The 18872-nt window shown below is 37.6% G+C and overlaps 1 protein-coding gene across 2 annotated transcripts in view; it reads right to left on the bottom strand.

Annotated features, from left to right (window-relative positions):
* The window catches only part of ANK3 (ankyrin 3), a 375510-nt gene that overhangs the window by 54830 nt on the left and 301808 nt on the right, over positions 1-18872 (bottom strand). Inside the window, exons 29-36 of one of the 2 annotated variants that reach the window (XM_068982038.1) lie at positions 11191-11402; positions 9387-9594; positions 8237-8333; positions 7387-7615; positions 6531-6656; positions 5658-5780; positions 5192-5218; positions 4045-4126 (exon numbers count right to left, since the gene is read on the bottom strand). In XM_068982038.1, coding sequence (XP_068838139.1) covers positions 4045-4126; positions 5192-5218; positions 5658-5780; positions 6531-6656; positions 7387-7615; positions 8237-8333; positions 9387-9594; positions 11191-11402 — 1104 coding nt within the window. The remainder of the gene's footprint in view (positions 1-4044; positions 4127-5191; positions 5219-5657; positions 5781-6530; positions 6657-7386; positions 7616-8236; positions 8334-9386; positions 9595-11190; positions 11403-18872) is intronic. The other variant, XM_068982040.1, reaches the window with a different exon arrangement.

Below are 18872 nucleotides of genomic sequence, written 5' to 3'. Positions count from 1 at the left end.
CAGAAAAAGCACATTGCAACCAATAGGCCAACAATGAAAAATAAAAAACATGAGGAAAGAATTAATGATGAGAAAAATAACCACAATGGAAAACTGTTCGCTTACTTCCTATTGACTTTCTTATGTGCTGGTTTAGAAATATCAGTAGCCTTTCTGTTTTGCCTGTATAGGTACATATTTGTTCTGCACAACCATATAACTCTCATTTCAGTAATTTCTAATATTCCTTCTCCTTGAACCTCTCAGTGATACAGATGCCACCTACTCAGAGCCGTATCAATGTACATAGCTATATATTAAATGCTCTAAAACTCTTATTTTAGAAAACCACTCAAGCCTATTTCATGCAGAATCCAAAATAACTTTTAAGTGACAGGCAACTGATGTGCAAACTGTGAAGCCACTGGATTTTAAATTTGCATCTTCCATGCACAATTCGGTTATGCTTCACACCCATAAAAAGCCAATAAGAGCAAGAAATTTTCTGAGTCAGAATTTTAAAAGAAAAAAAAAAAAAGAAAAGGAATGTTTGCATTGATCTTTTCCATGCAGTATATTCCTTTTGGTGAAGAAAAAAAGAAACATAATATGAAATGATTTTAGAATGCATGTGTACACACACACACACACACAAAGGGGGAAAAAAACTAGAAATATGGTTCATGGTTACCATAAGCAAGCAAAGCAACTGAAAACATTTTCTCATGCACGATATATCATGGCAAACGAGCCAAAGAAGTAATACAGTTTTTATGCCATATTATGCACAATGTGCAAACTTTAAAAATACTTTCACAAGAGCATTTAGAAAGAAGAGTACACTTTTTCCATGGGATGTTAAGTCTTGGTACCTTTTGAGGTTTTTATGAAAATATTTAATACTGCATATGAAAAAATCCCTCTGAAACAGAATGTATCCATGTCTGGTTTGTCTTTATTATGGACAAAAAGCACATAGCACTCAGATATTTTTTCATAATCCATTATACTTTTAATTCTCAAAAGGTAGCATGGGGGAAATTTAAAAAGCACAGTCATATTTTTAACACCCCATCTTTACGTATCTACAGTGGGATACAGAATACATCTGTATATATGTTTAATCAATAACAGAGGGGCCAATTCTGGTGCCTTCCCAGAATATTTATGGGACTCATGGACACCCCAAACACTGCAGAAGCCATGAGGCAAGACCTACCACTAGAAAAGATGGATTTAATACCAGCATCTTCTGGCAATGGGACAAGAAACATACAGATGAAGTCCACATACTCGCTGGGGGATGGCAAGCACACACCGAGTCCTCTCTATTTCTACAGTTCTAAGAAACAAACCAAGCTGGTCACAGAGGTTTGGAATGCCTGCCAAGGGTTAAGTTCTATGTCAAAGTTGAGTACAGTCTCGCTCCCAGAAAGCAGTGGTTCAGAATAAGAGTGAAACTCGCAGAGGAAACGAGAATCTGCTTCGTCTTTACGTTCCTCTTCATGATGTGCCCGTGCCATTGCTACAATCCAGTCCTGGGATTAGCAGCTACTCCCACAAGGGTGAGGATTTTCATTCCTAGTGCACATTTAGATTCAAGCATTCAGAACACATCCTTTTCTAGGCTTACATATTATTCTAAAGAGAAGCGGAAGAACTAAGGAAAAACTCACCCATTCATTACCCCTCCTAGTCATAGTTCTCAATATTATATTGTTTAATTCTTTTGGGAACACCACACTGCAAATGGAAGGTTTAGGGATTCCTTCAATGCAGTGATTTGGGCTCAGTTCAATGTCTCAAGGAAGGACTTATTTTTATAACTACCAGCAACTGGCAGCGCATCTCTGTTTTACCACTTAAGTCTGGCTCCACTAAGCAGAGAAGTCTTCTGAACCACATCTATGGTTTTATGCTTTGCACAAAGCAGCCAAGTTACTGATTAGTTACATATTTTATGCTTTAATGATACATATTTTGTGATACCGTTTACAACAAAGGCCTTCCCTGGTGGCTCAGATGGTAAAGAATCCGCCTGTAATGTGGGAGACCTGGGTTTGATCCCCGGGTTGGGAAGATCCCCTTGAGAAGGAAATGGCTACCCACTCCAGTATTCTGGCCTGGAGAATTCCATGGACAGAGGAGCCTGGCAGAGGGTCCAAAGAGTTGGACACAACTGAGTGACTTTCACTCTTCACTTATGACAAAGGGAATTCTGGATGTCAAGCACTGAATTACACCAGAATCTTTCTTTTTTTTTTTTTAGAGGTTGGATGGGTTGGGTAGTTGGAAATGATAGGGAATTATGGGAAAAATTGCATTCACTTTCTCTTCTAACACCAATTTAGGAGTCATAACATTTCCCTAGTTTTTCTTTTAGTCCTTTCTTACTCCTTTCCATTCTTCTGTCCACCATTATGCTCCCTCTCATAAAACAGAGACGAGAACCCTCTTCCTTCTATCAAAAGTCAAGGAAGACAAACTACATATACCTTCATGAAGCTAACTGAAAAGTAGCAACCGTTTCAGAAGTGGGAAAAATTCAATTGACGTTAGCACATGCACCTGACCTTACAACTCATATATTCCCCAAACACACACCTTAGGGCACAAAAATCAGACAGGAGATAGCTTGTCCAGAGGTAGCTGACCTCAAGTAGCTGGAGCCTGTCCAGCGCTTAAGGATGTGGCCTGGGAGTTCCAAACAGCCATGCCACAAAAGCCCTAGCTTTGAGGCAAAGTAGTATCTCAAGGAAAATGTCTATCCAGGAAATTTATACATACATCTAGTTAAACACACACACCTCCCCTGCTTTATAGCATAATGAGAGTTAATTTCAGCCCTTATGGTTTTGGAAAGATTTAGATAGTTATACTAGAGGAAAACAGATCTGGAAGAACATTCATGAGTGTGGTTGGGTTTCCTTTCTCTTATGCTCCCTGTTTTGTGTCTGAATGTAAGAGCTCTCCAGGGGACAGATTCCAGAAGATTATGCTAAGACCACCTGAATGAAGTAGGGGAGTAGTTTCCTGCTGCATATTTAATATGTTATGTTGGCCCACAGAAGCAAGAATTCAGGAAAGATGGGGAAAAAACAGTTGTGGTTCTTACTGGTAAATGTCCAATCCTCCTTGAACTCAAGTAACTGTGAGTAATGGGAAACAGCCACAAATGATTCACTGATTTAAAAATAATGTTTGCATAAATCCTCCTCTGATGGTTAAAGTGGCACCATGCCACATCAGTCAAACATACTCTTAGTTCCTGTTGGTGGAGAGGGTTATCTTGAGGGCTGTGATCACCAGAGGTGATAACCATAAGGAGGAGGGGAGGAGAGGGGAGGGAAGACAAAGGGAGAAAATGAATGAATATGACTAGATGAATCTATGCCTTGATACCTGCAAGCTAGTTAACACTCAACCAAAACATCTACTGAGAGAAGAAAAGGGTTTAACTGGTCTAGTAAAGCCCAACCTTAGAGCTGATATTTAATAAAGGGCAGAGGGAGGGAGGGAGTGGGAGGAATTAGAAATCAGTAAACAAATACTACCTCAGGAAGGTGGGAAAATCTAATTCCTGCCAACTGGGAAAAAAAGAATCAGGACTAAGCTAGAATGACCTACCTATATAAAGACAAATGAAATAATGACCAGAGTTACTTTATCATCTTTTATACTATCCGACATGTATGAAAATATTTTCTCTTTTTAGCATGGATTTAAACGAATCTTGGTATAGTATTATCTCCTAACATAGTTAGCAGCCAAAGTGAAATCAGGGTTTTCAAAGTCAAGTGATAGATGTTTCTAATTCTATAAGAAAAAAAAAAAAAGCTAATGGCTTAAAAAAAACTTTTAAAGCTATGATCTGGGGGTGTTTGTACCTTGTATCTCCAACTATGTACAAAATATTACTTAGATCTCATGATAAAATTTTCCTGTAGGCAGTTTTCTTTTGCCATTGAGTGTTCTTTCACATGACTCCAAAATTCTGTTTGTATAGAAAAAATGTCTCTTCTTATAAAAATCCACGTAGATTAGTAAATGTGTTAGGAAACTCACTCATTCCAGGCTCAGTCAAGTAGCTGTAGCGCTTACGTAAAGCTAACGATGCAAAACTCTGTCGTCGATCCGTTTTCTCGGTCTGGAAAAGAAAAAGACGAGAACGATTATGTTCCAGTTCCTTGTGACATTTTCATCATTTTGAAACATTTTGTAGAATGGCATGTCGATATCTTGTTTATCCTTATTTTCCTTCTTAACAGATTTTCTTAGGGAAATATTAGCTCCCCACTGTGATTCTACAGCCCCATCCCAGTATCTTAACCAAGTAACTATCACTTAGCAAAATATAAGAGCACCAACACAGCAGACTACAGGGAACTACAAATAGAAGACGAGCGTTACAGAGACTTCTGATGCTGAGCAATAAATTCTCCCAACTTTGTTCATACTGAAAGCACATACATCACGATGTACACTCACTCTTTGTGAGCACATTCAAGGAAAAAGGCACACAAAGTTTATCATTCCGATTACGGCTATTGTTTCTGTATGATCATAGGCATAAAACATAGATGAGGAGATTACAAACAGGTTAATGGCTTTATTGAAGTAATGTTACTGAATCTTAAAGCTGCTGATTCTATTTAATATTACTGAGCTGTGAGTTTTAAAAATCCAATGATCTTATAACTTGGAGAAATATTAGGAGATAACTTATGAAACTTAATTGAACAATTATACTCTTAAAAATGGCTAAGATAGATGTCTTTTAATAGAATATCAATATTTATCAATAGCCATTGAACACATATTTTATAGTATATAAAACACATAAAATGTCATATATTATCACCATCTTTGATTTAAAACTTATACAGTAGATACTAGGTGAAAATACACACAAATGTATATTTATACATGCCAGTCTATCACATTTAAAAATGCTAAACTAATAAACTTCAGTTTCTCTTTTTAAGTCATTAGCTGGATTTTAATTTTATTAAATGTACTGAAGTACTCTTCTGTATATGTGGAAGAATAAATTATTCTTTAAGAAAAAAATATGTATCCTTGACCTCATTTAAGCTAAGATCTGCAAAAAATATAATAGGTTTCCCACACTTCAGCCCTCTGTACCTCCTTTTATACAGATTCTGTTTCTAGTCTATCTCTGATAGAGTAAAAGCAGAAGTGTTCATATTACCTCATCATCTTGATCTGACTCTTTCTCCTTTTGGTCCCAAGATGCATTGCAGAGACAAGGAATATTATAATGGACAGCAGGGAAAAGAATATCAGGATATGAAAAGGACTGAATAGGGAGCACAAAATGCAAGCTGCTTTAGAAAGCAAAGTAAACCAAAAGAAGCCAACGAAAAATATCAAGAGCTACACATCCATGGCAAATTAATGTGTGACATTATTTGAAAGCAAAAAAAAAAAATCTATGAACTACCAGCAGAAGCAGAAGCAATAAACAGAGGACTCCATTATACAAACCATAAGAATTTGACACCACAGTCACAAGACTTAGTCAATCTACACAAAGAGACTAATAAAACTTGAGTTTCAAGAGCTTTAATCATGTTACAAAGCATTCCTTAATTGCACACCAAGGGCCTACTTCTTCAAGACCAGGGGAAAAAAGTTAAACTAGTATTAAAAGATACCTTTTTATGTGCTGGCAGAGTGATGTTTAAGTTGCAAACAGCTGTTTGAGGCAGTCCTTTTGTTGTCTTTGGTTCTTTCAGAAAAGACAGACGGCCACAGGGCTCTTGGCTGGTGTCTCTAATCTAGAAGAATTAAGGTAGTTGACAGTTATATAAAGAGACTTTCCTGAGGATTCCTGTCTGTGTAAGAGTCAAGCATATTTGTTTTATGGGACCCTTTGAGAGGCAGGAAAAGTAAAGCGAAAAGGTGATAACCATCTCATGCCAGCCAAGGTAGTCACATTTAAACTTGGCAAGATTTAGAATGCCCGATCAATAGTCTAAACACAGGAATGTTGTATTGGCTTGTCTCATCCTGACAATCCAATAGTCTGAGTTGTATTCATTTTCTTCCTGTCCAATAATTTTTTTTTCAAAGCCTCAGTTTTAACAATAACAGAAGCAAATAATAATAAAACAATTGCCCTATATCTTTTGGTTCTCTGAGGAGGAAGACAGTCTCTCCAGAATGTCCTGGGCTTGACCAGAAATAAAGATGAGACGAATACTCAATCTGGATTTCACCCATTATTTGATTACTGAGCATTCCAGATATGATGTGTGTTATTGCTCTAGACTGCTTGAGCTTACAAACATTTATCTCAATATAAATGATCACTTAACTGTTTAAAAGGCAGAAACTCTTTTTACTAATTCTAAAGTTTTTCCTGGCTCAGAAGTACACTGACACAGAACTAGGACAAAAATATGATCTCATTCCTATGAATTAAAGCTTGGAGGGATATTTTAAACAGAATAAATCATTAGAATCTTATTTAATCTTTAAGAGTATTTAAAAAAAATCCACAGGATCTCTCTTTGAAGGTGATTTACCTTGATGGAAAATGGCAGTCTATTTTCTTTGAAAGCATAAAAATTAAAAACAAGTTGCTGTCCTCCTTTGGTAAGTGGGGCCAGGTTTCCATAACAATCAACATAAATAGGTTTTCCTTCAAGAACCTTTTAGAGTAAAAGAAATACATAATTTAATGTTCATTTAAACGGAGAGAGTTCTGAGATTTTAAGTCAATATAACATTAAGATTGATATGTTTCTATGTCACATTTGTCTTCTGATTGGGCAGTTACATCTATTTACCACAAAAATAATTACTGGTTCACAGTAACTGTGATTGGAAACTGTAACATGGACATGTAAGTGAATTATAGATTTATTCTCCCAATTTTAAACATATTTGAGAATGTGCCTGACATCAATCACTTATCCATAGAGTCTGAAAGTTGTTTTGGACTCTTGGAAACTTATCTGATTACTGGTTTGAAAAGTGGAAAATCATGGTGATGTGTATAGACGGTGACTATGATAATAACTCAGGTAGCCATAGAAAACTTGTGATCATGACCTAGATTCCTTGGTGGTGCATTTTAACCAACTAAAATAGTCTCAAAGATACTCAAAATTATTTAAGAGTCTTTGGTGGTGCCTTTTAACCAACTAAAATAGTGTCAAAGATATTTAAAATTATTTAAGAGTCCTTGGTGGTGCATTTTAACCAACTAAAGTAGTCTCAAAGATACTTAAAATTATTTAAGAGTGAATCTGTATCAAAATTTTAAAACGAAAACTAAAATTAACAACGAACTTGAAATTTATAGTACGTGCTATATTATGACCTCAAAATGGGTATCTGGAGAATGTTAATAGAATGAACTTGCTGAAAACAAGGTACCTCAATGTCTTTGCTTCTTGCAACTTCCTCAAAATTCTCTTGCTGCTCTAAAGTTTTATCCACTTTATCATCTGTCATGCAGAAACATCGCAGAGAGGATTCTACAGGATCATTCATTTTGGCAAAAACAACAAACTTGGCCATATATGGAACACATATTAATTCTCTGTACAGCTGTGTGGCTAACCCTACAGTTTCTAAAACTTGATGGCAGTCTGCAAGCCAAAATCTGAAGAAGACAAAAACAAAACAGTAACAAAAGTATAAAAATGAGATTTCAAAGCCAAATCTTAAAAAAATTTCCCATTTATACAAAGTAGAGTAGATAAAGGAACTAAACCAAAACATTACTTGTTCATTTAAACAAACAGCAAAGATGTTTACTGTGTTTATCAAACAAAGAAACCCTACATTTATTATTTGCTATGATTTTGCTAAGAAAATGCTAAGGAATTTTTTCCTCTATTTTCCTTTCCATAAAACTCTCCTTCCCATCTTACACATACCCATAATCAACCTTCCTTTCTACTGCTGTTTAAGACTTTATTACTTCATCTTGGAAGGAACAAGAATTTTATGGTAGAAAATGGGAAAGAAAGGAAATCGTATTAGTTTTTATGAATTGCTAAGAATTTCTACTGGAAGAAGCAAGGTTACCATCTTACAGCTTCCTGTGAGGACTGGATAAGATGACATCCAAGTGAATTTAAAATTTTTGGAGTTAGGCCCAACTTTACCATCAACATTTTAAAGAATAACCATACTGGTATTAAGCACAACATTTTTTTTACTTTCCAAAAGGTAATAAAAAACAATTCCTAGTGCTTTTTGAAAGCCTTTATTTCCATACCTGGCTGAAACATTGGTTGTAAAAGAGACACAATCCTTTATAAATGTCAAAGGAGTAGTTCCTGTGATGTCTTCCCACTGAGCAGGTGATGTGCCCCCTGAGAGAACAACAGCAGATATATTGACTTTTTTATAGATATGCTCCTTGTAGAATTTTTATCATCATCCTGTTTTTTCTGTATAGCCAGTAACTTGTAAAACTCAAACACTTTCAATTAATGACATGCACTAAAGGTGGTTTTCCTCTCTACTTTCCTTTTACCAGCTTATAGTGATCTCCTTATAAGATAATATTAGATTAGAAAAAAAAAATTACTTTTCTGTTTGTCTAGATACTAATGAATGGCTTAAACTTGCAGCATACAACTTCATTTTAAGCCACAATCTACAAGTGCAAAGATTTGTTGCTTCAGGTAGACAATATGATTTTTTAAAATACAACAATGGCAAGAATTATCAGAAAGTTAAGAGGAAGTCCATTTTATACTGCCTGAATCATTTAATTTTCCAGGCTAAAAAGGGAACCAGTCATTAAAATTATTCTTTAGAAAGAAACAAATGAGAAAACCTTTCTTAACCTTGGACGTTAAGTTAAACATCATGTTAGGTTAACCAGATGATGCGTTAGCTCTGGATTCTGGGAGCTTACCATAAAAGATGCCTATCACCTAAACCCTGCATGTTTAGTCTCTCGGATCACTCTTGTGAACAGAGTAGGTAAAAAGAATCCTGTATTCACTGGGCTCTTCCCTACTCTTGGTCCTTTGTGGGAGCCTCTGTTTTCCCCAGAGCCCATCTGATTTCCTGTAGCTTACAGGGTGTTTCTAGGTCAGTAACCTAAGTCACAGAGAGATTACTAGATGCTCCAGTAAGTTCAGTAATACTTCAATCACCTTTAAAAAGCTCTGTTATTAACACTAAACTTAAAAGCAGGAAAAATGATATCACTGAATTTTAACGGTCATGCTATCAGCATCTTCAAGAAATAATTACAGGGATAATAGAGATGAGGTGATGAACAAGTAAAATGTATTTTTTTTCCTACTCTATTTATAATGTTGGTAGGGATGTTTAAAGGTTTTCTGTCTTCGTACAGAATCATTGCAAGTGCTATGGCAAAAACAGCAAGAACAGCAACAACTTAACCAAACCTGTAATGCTACAGAGAAGGCGCAGATTGGGTGTGGTATCTCCCTTGTACCCATTGGAGACGCCTTCTCCCGAGGCTGGGGGCACCGGAATGGTCATTGTGATAGGCTTATGGAATTTCCTTCTTCTTGGTTCCACAGTGACAATTGGGCTAAATGTTGCTTTGTTTCCAAGGATCTTTTTCACAATTTCATCTGGAACAGGCTGGGCCTAGAGATAAGAGAGAGGACCTTAAATGAAGTTGGACATTTTTCTCTTATCAGAAAGTTGACTTTTTAGTTGAGGAGGAAAAGACCAAAAACAACAACCAAAAAAATGTCTTACTTCTGCTGTTAACATTCTTGTATATGCCTGGTGATGGCCATATGTAGGGATTTCTGGTAGTTATATTTCTAAGAGCCAAACTCTGTTTGAGGTACACCTATGACCACCATTATAACGGAACTGCCACACCGTTTTCCAAAACGCTGGTTGCAGGACCACTTCTAATTCTCACCAGCAGGTGTGAGTGTTCTAGCTGTTCTGCGTATTTGCTGACACTTGGTATTGTCCGTCTTTTTTTAACGTTAGATGTTTTACTGAGTGAAGTTTAGCATATTTTAATATGTTTATTGGTATCTGGAAATGGAAGAGACTATAACCCCCCAGAACTTTTGTTATTTTAAAGAAAACTTATTAAAATTTTATGGGGCAAAAAAAAAGTCTCTCTTATTCCTCCTTTCTGTTTCAGGAAAGAATGAATCCAATCCAACGCTGTAGCAGGAACTAGTAACAGCTCGAGTGTGTCCCCAACAGAACACAGGCCTGGGCTTGCACAAAAGAGAGGCGAATCGGATCTCAGGGCAGGGAAACCTCTCAATCTAATCCGAAGGACAACAGACATTGAGTCGAGTATATTTTATATCTATGCAGGGCATCTAGTAAAATACTACAAAGGCAACTTATACTCATGTAAAAATGGACGTTTCCAGAGTTAAGTAACAAAAAGGCATACGAGATTGCAATGGATCTCAATTCTAGTCTAATAAGCCTAATTCTTCTTTTTTTATTGTTTCTTTGCTATTTGGTAAAATATTCAATATGAGGGGACAGTTGAAGAGAACTTCATACTACTGAAATATAAGGTAGTCTCTTTAGGTCCAAATGCTTACTGAACTCTCAGTCAAATTATTAATTACTGTATTAAGTAACAAAACAAAGTTATTTCAGGTTATTTTCCTTATTCAGCAGGAAAAAAAAAAAAAGTTCTGGCTAGGTTGTAACAGAAATGAAGAAACTCAAGAAAGACCATTCTTGCCAAGAGTTTCAGCCAGCTTTCCAAACCAAAACAGGTTCCAACTGGTTGGATAAAACCCAGCATTTATGATTTGCTGGAACTAAAATTTGAAAGCTTGCAAGTTTCACTATTGCTGATTTTTGTGATGTGCATATCATAAACCAAATGAAATATGGTTTGTTTCTTTAATGGTATATGTGCTCTTTGGTGCTTTGTTGCTCCACATTACTGAGACCAGTAATCTATGATTAAAAAAAAAGATCTTTCATCTTTTTTTCTATCATACAAACAAAAAAAGATGTTTCAAGTGATACATCTAAACAGAAAAACCCTAAAATATGTACCTATTTTGATAAGCCTCTTAGCTAACTTTGTACTTTTTATTTAAAATAGATTGATGATTCCCCCAATGGCCCAATGCTTCAGTTAGCAATATATCATTAGGATGAGTCATGATAGCAGTTTTCAGAGCAGAACATGCTCACATGCTCTCTCTGTATACCAAGGAGAAAACTTTTTGTGAACATTACCTGGAGGCCTACTCGAATTCTTTTGGTTAAAGCACCCTCTGGGAAAGAAGCTTGGACAAGGGGCACAGTGGTGCTGCTCAGAATTCCACCTTCAGGACCAATCTGATTGCTTTCCTGCTTAATCCGTGAAACCACTGCAAAATACTGGGGGAAATCCTTAGTGATAATCCTGCAGATGCGCTTTTTCCCTAACTCCTCCAGGCTGTCAAGTTCTGAAAAGAAAAAATGAATGAAAAAGCCGTGAGAATAATGGCTACACAATACCTATCTACACAATACCTTGAGACAAACTGATGTGTAATTCTGACAGGTAAAATTATTTAGATTCAGTAGTCAAAACAGAGCTTTATGACATAGAGAAAATTATAGTGACCTTAAAATAATACTAAGCTTTGCAAAAATATTTTATAAAGCTATTCATATGCAGTATTTGTAGAAAAATATTTCTACTAAACAGGAATAAGCATTTTCAAAAACTGGCCTTTTGCCACAAATGGACAAATTTCTGCTCTTCAAGAAGAGATATGTTAATTCTGTAATTATTTATAATAATGCCCTCGACTGCCCAAAGAATGAGTCATAAATTAGAAGGGCCTCACAAGAAAGTAACTACCTCACTATGTATGAAAGACTCTGGAACTTTATTTGAAAATCTCTTAAAAATATTTTAAAATATTTGTTTTGATGTGGACTATTTTTCAAGTCTTTATTGAATTCGTTACAATATTCCTTCTGTTTTAGGTTTCGTTCTTTTGGCTGCAAGCATGTGGGATCTTAGCTGCCTGACCAGGGGCTGAACCCACACGTCCTTCACTGGAAGGTGGATTCTTAATCACTGGAATGCCAGGGACATCCCTAAAATATTTTTAAATTACCCAAATTATCTGTATCATCACCACTATCTGTCTACTCATCAATGGCCTTCATCCATCAAGCTCAATTTACCTACAAGTGGACACATCTTCCCTTCTGTCCACCTGCAAACCTACTTCTTGCCCTGTAGCCCTAACTCTGGAAGACGGTTTGCTTTACACCTTGCCCAGTCCTCCCGTCTGCTGGCTTCGGCCGACTTTCCTTTGTACTTCATATTCAAAGATCAAAGTCCAGTTGGTTTTCTTTTGGAAATGGTGTACTCTCCTGTCATCCCTTTGGTTCAGACCCTGTTTCAACCAGCTCTCTGACTCTTTGTGATCACATGGACTGTAGCCCACCAGGTTCCTCTGTCCATGGAATTTTCCAGGCAAGCATACTGGAGTGGGTTGCCATTTTCTACTTAGATTTTCCCAATCCAGGGATTGAACTCACATCTCTTGCACCTCCTGCACTGGCAGGTGGATTCTTTATCACTTGGTGCCACCTGGGAAACCCACATTACTGATACCACCCCTTAACCATCTCCCTGTCTTCACCTCCCCTTACTCCAGTCCACTTCCTACAGTGAAGCCAAATGGATTTCTTTCAAAAGCCCAGCTTTATGCGGAATTCTGATAGGTTTAATGAAAATAAATGATTTTAAACAACAAACAAAATAATATTTGAGACTAAAAAGAGTAGAAAAGTATTTTAGAAAAGATTTGTAAGGGGAAATTTATAAAATTTGCAAACTTATAAATATCACAATAAAACAGTTATATAAAGAGACATTATTAAATATGTATAAGAAACATATAAGAATAGACAAGTAGGTCAGGGAGACAAAATAGAATCAAGAAATAGATTTACCTTCATATTTGTGTACACATACACACATATATAGTATATATGTAAGTCTATATATATCTACTTTTATATATCTATTATGTATTTAGTATATTTAAATCAAAGTCATGCATTTAAACTTTAATTCAGTCAGGAAAAGATGGTTTATTTAAAAGAGGATATTGATATAACTGAAAATCTATTTGGAAGAACAAAGCTAAAGCTCAATCACTATATCTTACCATATATTAATAAAAATTCCCTTTGGACAAGAGACTTAATTACTTAAAAATTAAAATATCACCCCCCAAAAAATCAAGAGTATCTTTTAGCCTTGGATAGGAGAAACTTTCATATTCAAAACTGGACACTCATAGGGCTGATTCATTTTCTGAATCATATTCATTGATATATGACAGAAACCAATAAAATATTGTAAAGCAATTATCCTCCAATTAAAAATAAAGCTTAAAAATGGACACTCAGAGGCCTAAAAGGCAGTTTTATAAAATTTAAATAACATTTATTTCCTAAAAAAAAATCTTTTAATTGGGATGTTAGTTTTCTCTTTAGGTAGTTTTTAACTTTATGTTAGTTTTTGCTGCACAGCAAAGTGAATCAGCTATATTAGACATATACCTCCTCCCTCGTGGACCTTCTTCCCATCCCAGTCATCTAGGTCACAACAGAGCACTGAGCTAAGCTCCTTGTAAAAGGCAGTTTGACTATATACAAATGTAAAGCTTTCTATGGCAAAAATAGTAAACGAATGACAAAAGGTAGGCTGGGAAAGGTGATAGCCACACGTAACAAATGAAGAACTAATATGCTCAATACTAATGGCAGCTACAAGTTGTTGACAAGATGACAGAGAAAGCAGCGCAAACTGGTGAAATATTATAGACAGAAGATTCACAGAAAACAGCCAATAAACATATTAAAATATGCAATCTTCGTAATTTACATGGAAATACCAATTCAAACACAGTTCAACCTCCTGCTACACCCACCTCCAGGTAAGATTAAAAACCAATAATGTCAAGAGAAAATTGGGGGGAAACAGATGCTTTTAGTCATTGCTGGTGGGTGTGAATAGCAATAATCTTTTGATAGTGTAATTGGGCATCGTCTATTCAAAATGAAAATGCATCTATCCCTTGACCCAGCAATCCCATTTTCTGACCTTCTCTTATAAAGTGGAAATGAAAGTGAAGTCTCTCAGTCGTGTCCGACTCTTTGCAACCTCACGGACTGTAGCCTACCAGGCTCCTCCATCCGTGGGATTTTCAGGATATTCCAGGCAAGAATACTGCAGTGGGTTGCCATTTCCTTCTCCAGGAGATCTTCCCAACCCAGGGACTGAACCCAGGTCTCCTGCATTGTAGGCAGACGCTTTACCGTCTGAGCCACCAGGGAAGACATTCTCTTATAAGCACAGGCAAAGCAGCATTGCTTGAATGACTAAAGCTTGAAAGAGCCTGTGTGCCCATCAGTAAGGGCACTGGTTTGATACATCTGTTCATCCACACTCTCACTCCCACAGCAAGTGGCTGGAAAATTCAGATCCATCCACTTACCAAGGATTTACTGAGAACACGGTGTGTGCTGGCACTGGTCTAGTCACCAGGGGTACAGCAGAGAGCAAACTAGTCATGGCCACAGGCAGATTACAGTCTAATGGGTGGAGGATCAGGAAACACCTCTCTGAGGAGGTGATGTTAGAGGTGAGCTGTGAGGGAAGGAGGGAGCCAGAGAGGTAGTGATTGACATATGTGTAAAGTGAGGAAAGAAACAGGATGCTGAGCAATATGCATAGTATGATCCTTTTTAGAGGAAAAGCATAAGCTATGCTGGTGTACTTTTATAAGAGAAATTTGCAGAAGAAACCTTCTACGCTGTTAGCACTGGGGACTGGAGTTGGAGGTGAAGTGAGGTTTACATGCTGGGTGGTTTTAATTGCTATAAAATAAAGGGGAGATCCCTACACCTCGGGCAGGGGATTGGTTTTGTTTTGTTGTTTGCTACTCACAGAAACTTCCTTTCATTTCCCCCGATACCTACAGTACATGCCTACCATCGCTCCACTGTCAACACGTCTGCTTCCTCTATTAGACACAGGACTGAGATTATGGCATATTCTACATAGAAATGTGTAGAAAGGTAAAACAGATGGTTATGTAATTGGATCAGTGACATTCTCATTTTACAGATTAACCACTACCAAGTTAACTGTTAACTAGGAGAGAAATAGGGTCAACTCAGATCAAAGATGGAACTGGAATCTTGGTCCAATATTTGTTTTTTTAACCATCTCCTTCCCGTCTGCTCTATCAAAACCTAAATACTGAGTCTCTAGTGAAGAAAAAGAAAACAAAAGTAAATAATAATAATAATTTTAAAAGCGTACTATAGAAAAAAAGAGGAAGGAATCGAAGAGTTTGTTCAGGAAAATATTCCGGGCAAGTTTTCACCTATTCAGCACTTGACAGAGAATAAAAGTTTCCATTCAGAGCAGATATATTTCCTTTCCCATGATTTGGCTTATTTTAAAAGGTCTGAATTCCCAGAATTCATAAAGTCTGCTCCAACTGAGAAAGTTCTTATAGTTTGTTTCAATTGCTGTGCAACTCATCACCATCAGCTAAGTAGATTCTTTATTTCCTTATGTCTCAAAGCTATGATATGTCCTCCTTTAGAAATGGCTCAGGATTCCACATAGTGCAAGCAATTTACATGGACTCTGCCATGAAATTACACCCTTCAAACAAGACAGATGTCCTAAACTGAAATGTAACAAGTGTGTATCCTGTGAGTATTAAGCTTACTCCAATCAGTCTGGACCCACTGGAAGGAGCAAGGCATCTTTCTGGGGACTTTTGATAATGTGTACTTCTTAGCTGCTTGCGCTTGTGAGTGTTGTGGGTGTCTGCATGTACATTTGTAAGGAGTTAGAGGAGCTTGGACAGCACGGAGATCAAACTAGTCAATTCTAAAGAAAATCAACCCTGAATACTCATCGGAAGCACTGATGTTGAAGCTGAAGCTCCAACACTTCGGCCACCTGATGCGAAGAGTCGACTCATTGGAAAACACCCTGATGCTGGGAAAGACTGAAGGCAAAAGGAGAAGAGAGAGGGCAGCAGAGGATGCGATGGTTGCATAGCATCACCGATTCAATGGACATGATCTTGGACAAACTCAGGGAGATAGCGAGGGACAAGGAAGCCTGGCATGCTGCGGTCCACGGGTTGCAAAGAGTTGGACACGATTTAGTGACTGAAAAACAACAAGGTAGAAACAGATGTTTTGCCCCTGGAAACAAATGCAGTGGGTTTAGGAAGAACTGCCACTTTGTGTAATGGAGGTCACTGTATCACACTTAGGCCACATTACCTTGTGTGAAGCACTAAGGCAACTCCAAATAGGTGAGGTGTACCCATCAGATGCAGCAAGTGAGTGGTAAATGGAGAAGCTGCATGCTCAATTTCTGACGTTTTTTAGGATTTGCCAGTGACTCAGGGACCCTCTGTGTTGTACTCAATCTATTTTAAAGCTGTTAGCAATTCCTCTGTCATCTAGCTCCCAGAGCAGTGTGCCCCCAAACTGGCCACATCAGAAGTAACACAGTGTTATGTGTTCATAGCAGAGACTCCTAGGCTTCTGTAATGGAGATTCTGAGTTGGGAGCCCAGGGATGGACCCTGAAACTTCCCTACTCAACTCAGGTGACTTCATGACTTGACATAGTTGAGAAGCAAAGTCTTAGTAGACTCTTACCCTGTATCTGTCTTTAAGTATCCAGACCCCAAATTATTAAAAACATGACAACAGGATCCCATGAAAAACAAGGACATTTCAATATGAGAAGAGGTACTTATGGGGGAACAATAAATATCTATTAATTTTAAATGATTTTTAAAAGGATGTACTAAACCACTCCATAGCTATAGAATTAAAGGAGACAAGGGCATAAAAAGTATTAAGAGCTTCTTACTTTTCAGGATGATTCTAATGCCTGCACAATGAAAGGACCATGGAATCCCTCTCTTTTAATCCGTTACAAGTCCCCCCCCCCCCCTTACATACACTGACATCAAAGGGAAAAGAGAGGTGAGTTCTGAAATAGGTTTGGCCAGGAGGAAGGTTAAAATTTACACTTACTGCATGTCTACCTTGTGGCAGGTCAATTACTGTTTTGCCCACATAGCATTTTGGTGAAGTAAGTGTCTGAAGTTCAGAGAGGTTAAGCGACTTGCCCAAATTAACTTAGCTGGTCTGCTTTAGAGCTAAGACCCAGGTGGGAGCAGGGACAAAACCAACTGCTATTTAACACAGTGTCTTTGCAGGCTAGCTGGCACATGGGTTGCTGCTGCTGCTGCTGTTTAGTTACTAAGTCGTGCCCTACTCTTTGCAACCCCATGGACTGTAGACCACCAGGCTCCTCTGTCCACGGGATTTCCTAGGCAAGAATACTGGAGTGGCAGTGGGTTGCCATTTCATTCTCCAGGGCCTCTTCTTGACCTAGGAACCGAACCTGCATCTCCTGCTTGCCAGGCAGATTCTTTAACACTGAACCACTGGTTAATGGTTGATAAATAAGTAGTGGATAGATAATGAGTAGTGAATAGATAATGATAAATGGATGAGTAGTGGATATCAGGGCTTTCCTGATGGCTCAGTTGGTAAAGAATCTGCCTGCAATGCAGGAGACCCCGGTTCAATTCCTGGGTTGGGAAGATCCCCTGGAGAACGGATAGGCTACCCACTCTAGTATTCTTGGGCTTCCCTGTGGCTCAGCTGGTAAAGAATCTGCCTGCAATGCAGGAAACCTGGGTTCGATACCTGGGTTGGGAAGCTTCCCTGGAGAAGGGAAAGGCTACCCACTCTAGTATTCTGGTCTGGAGAATTCCATGGACTGTATAGTTCATGGGGTCACAAAGAATCAGACACAGCTGAGCGACTTTCATTTAGTGGATAGATATGCAAATACCCTTATCCAAAAGATGACATGACTTCTTATTGGCTCACTCCAGAAACAGAAAGCTCTGATGACGGTGGAATAGGAAATGGAAGCTAATGTTCTACAGCATTCTTGCCTTGCTGACGAATGACAAATTTCTTAAGTACCTTGTAACTCATTTAGTTTCCTTCTTGGTAAAAGGTGTGACAGCATTTTCTCTAAATGAGATTTTGCAACAGAGCAAGAAGGATCATAAAATGCTTTGCAAATATGAATGCTTATTAATGTCATAATGCAATGAATCATAAATAACAGAATTGAAATCACATTCCCACGAAATAAGTTTTTCGTAAAGCATTTAAACTATCACCTTGATCAGTTTGGCCTCACTCTTATATGCATGTCATAAATGTCTTGATAACTTGGTTAAATGAGTCCATGACTCTCTTTCCTGAATGGAATCTGTTTTCTAAAGGCTGTTTGTGATCTGCATGTTTGAGAGTGAATAGTCTACAGAAGAAATACAAGCTAAAGGTTTCACAAAGGATGATTTCTATATCTGGGGTTTCATTTCTGGTCATGTGAATGTTCTCTTAGCTTGCTCTTCTAAGAATGGAGTATTTAATAATGAGTGGTGGGGAAAAATGGAGTCTTAGAATATCAGAATTCAAAAGGGCAGGCTAGCTAATATAGGTCTGTGGAAAGTTTTTGTAGACAGACATCTTAGGTTCAAATCCAGTTCTCAAACCAGTGAGCTTGGACTTTGGACAGATTCCTGAACTCTGAGCCCTATATTACTTGTTTATAAGATCAGGATAAGAAATTTTCCTCTGCAATAGATATGACAAATAAATGATACAAAAACCACCAGCACAGTTCTGTTGACATACCTTAGGTTACATATTCTTTCCAAGGTCATACAACCTTGGAGATAGAGGAGAGCCATAGAGCCTGCCTGTGGCAGATCAAAGTTTGGATTTCTTTTAAAGAAAGGTAACACTATTTCTGTTTTGCATCTCTACAAG

This window comes from Capricornis sumatraensis, chromosome 10 (assembly GCF_032405125.1).
Source record: "Capricornis sumatraensis isolate serow.1 chromosome 10, serow.2, whole genome shotgun sequence".
Classification (NCBI taxonomy): Eukaryota; Metazoa; Chordata; class Mammalia; order Artiodactyla; family Bovidae; genus Capricornis; species Capricornis sumatraensis.
This window is presented reverse-complemented; position numbering and strand designations above follow the sequence as displayed.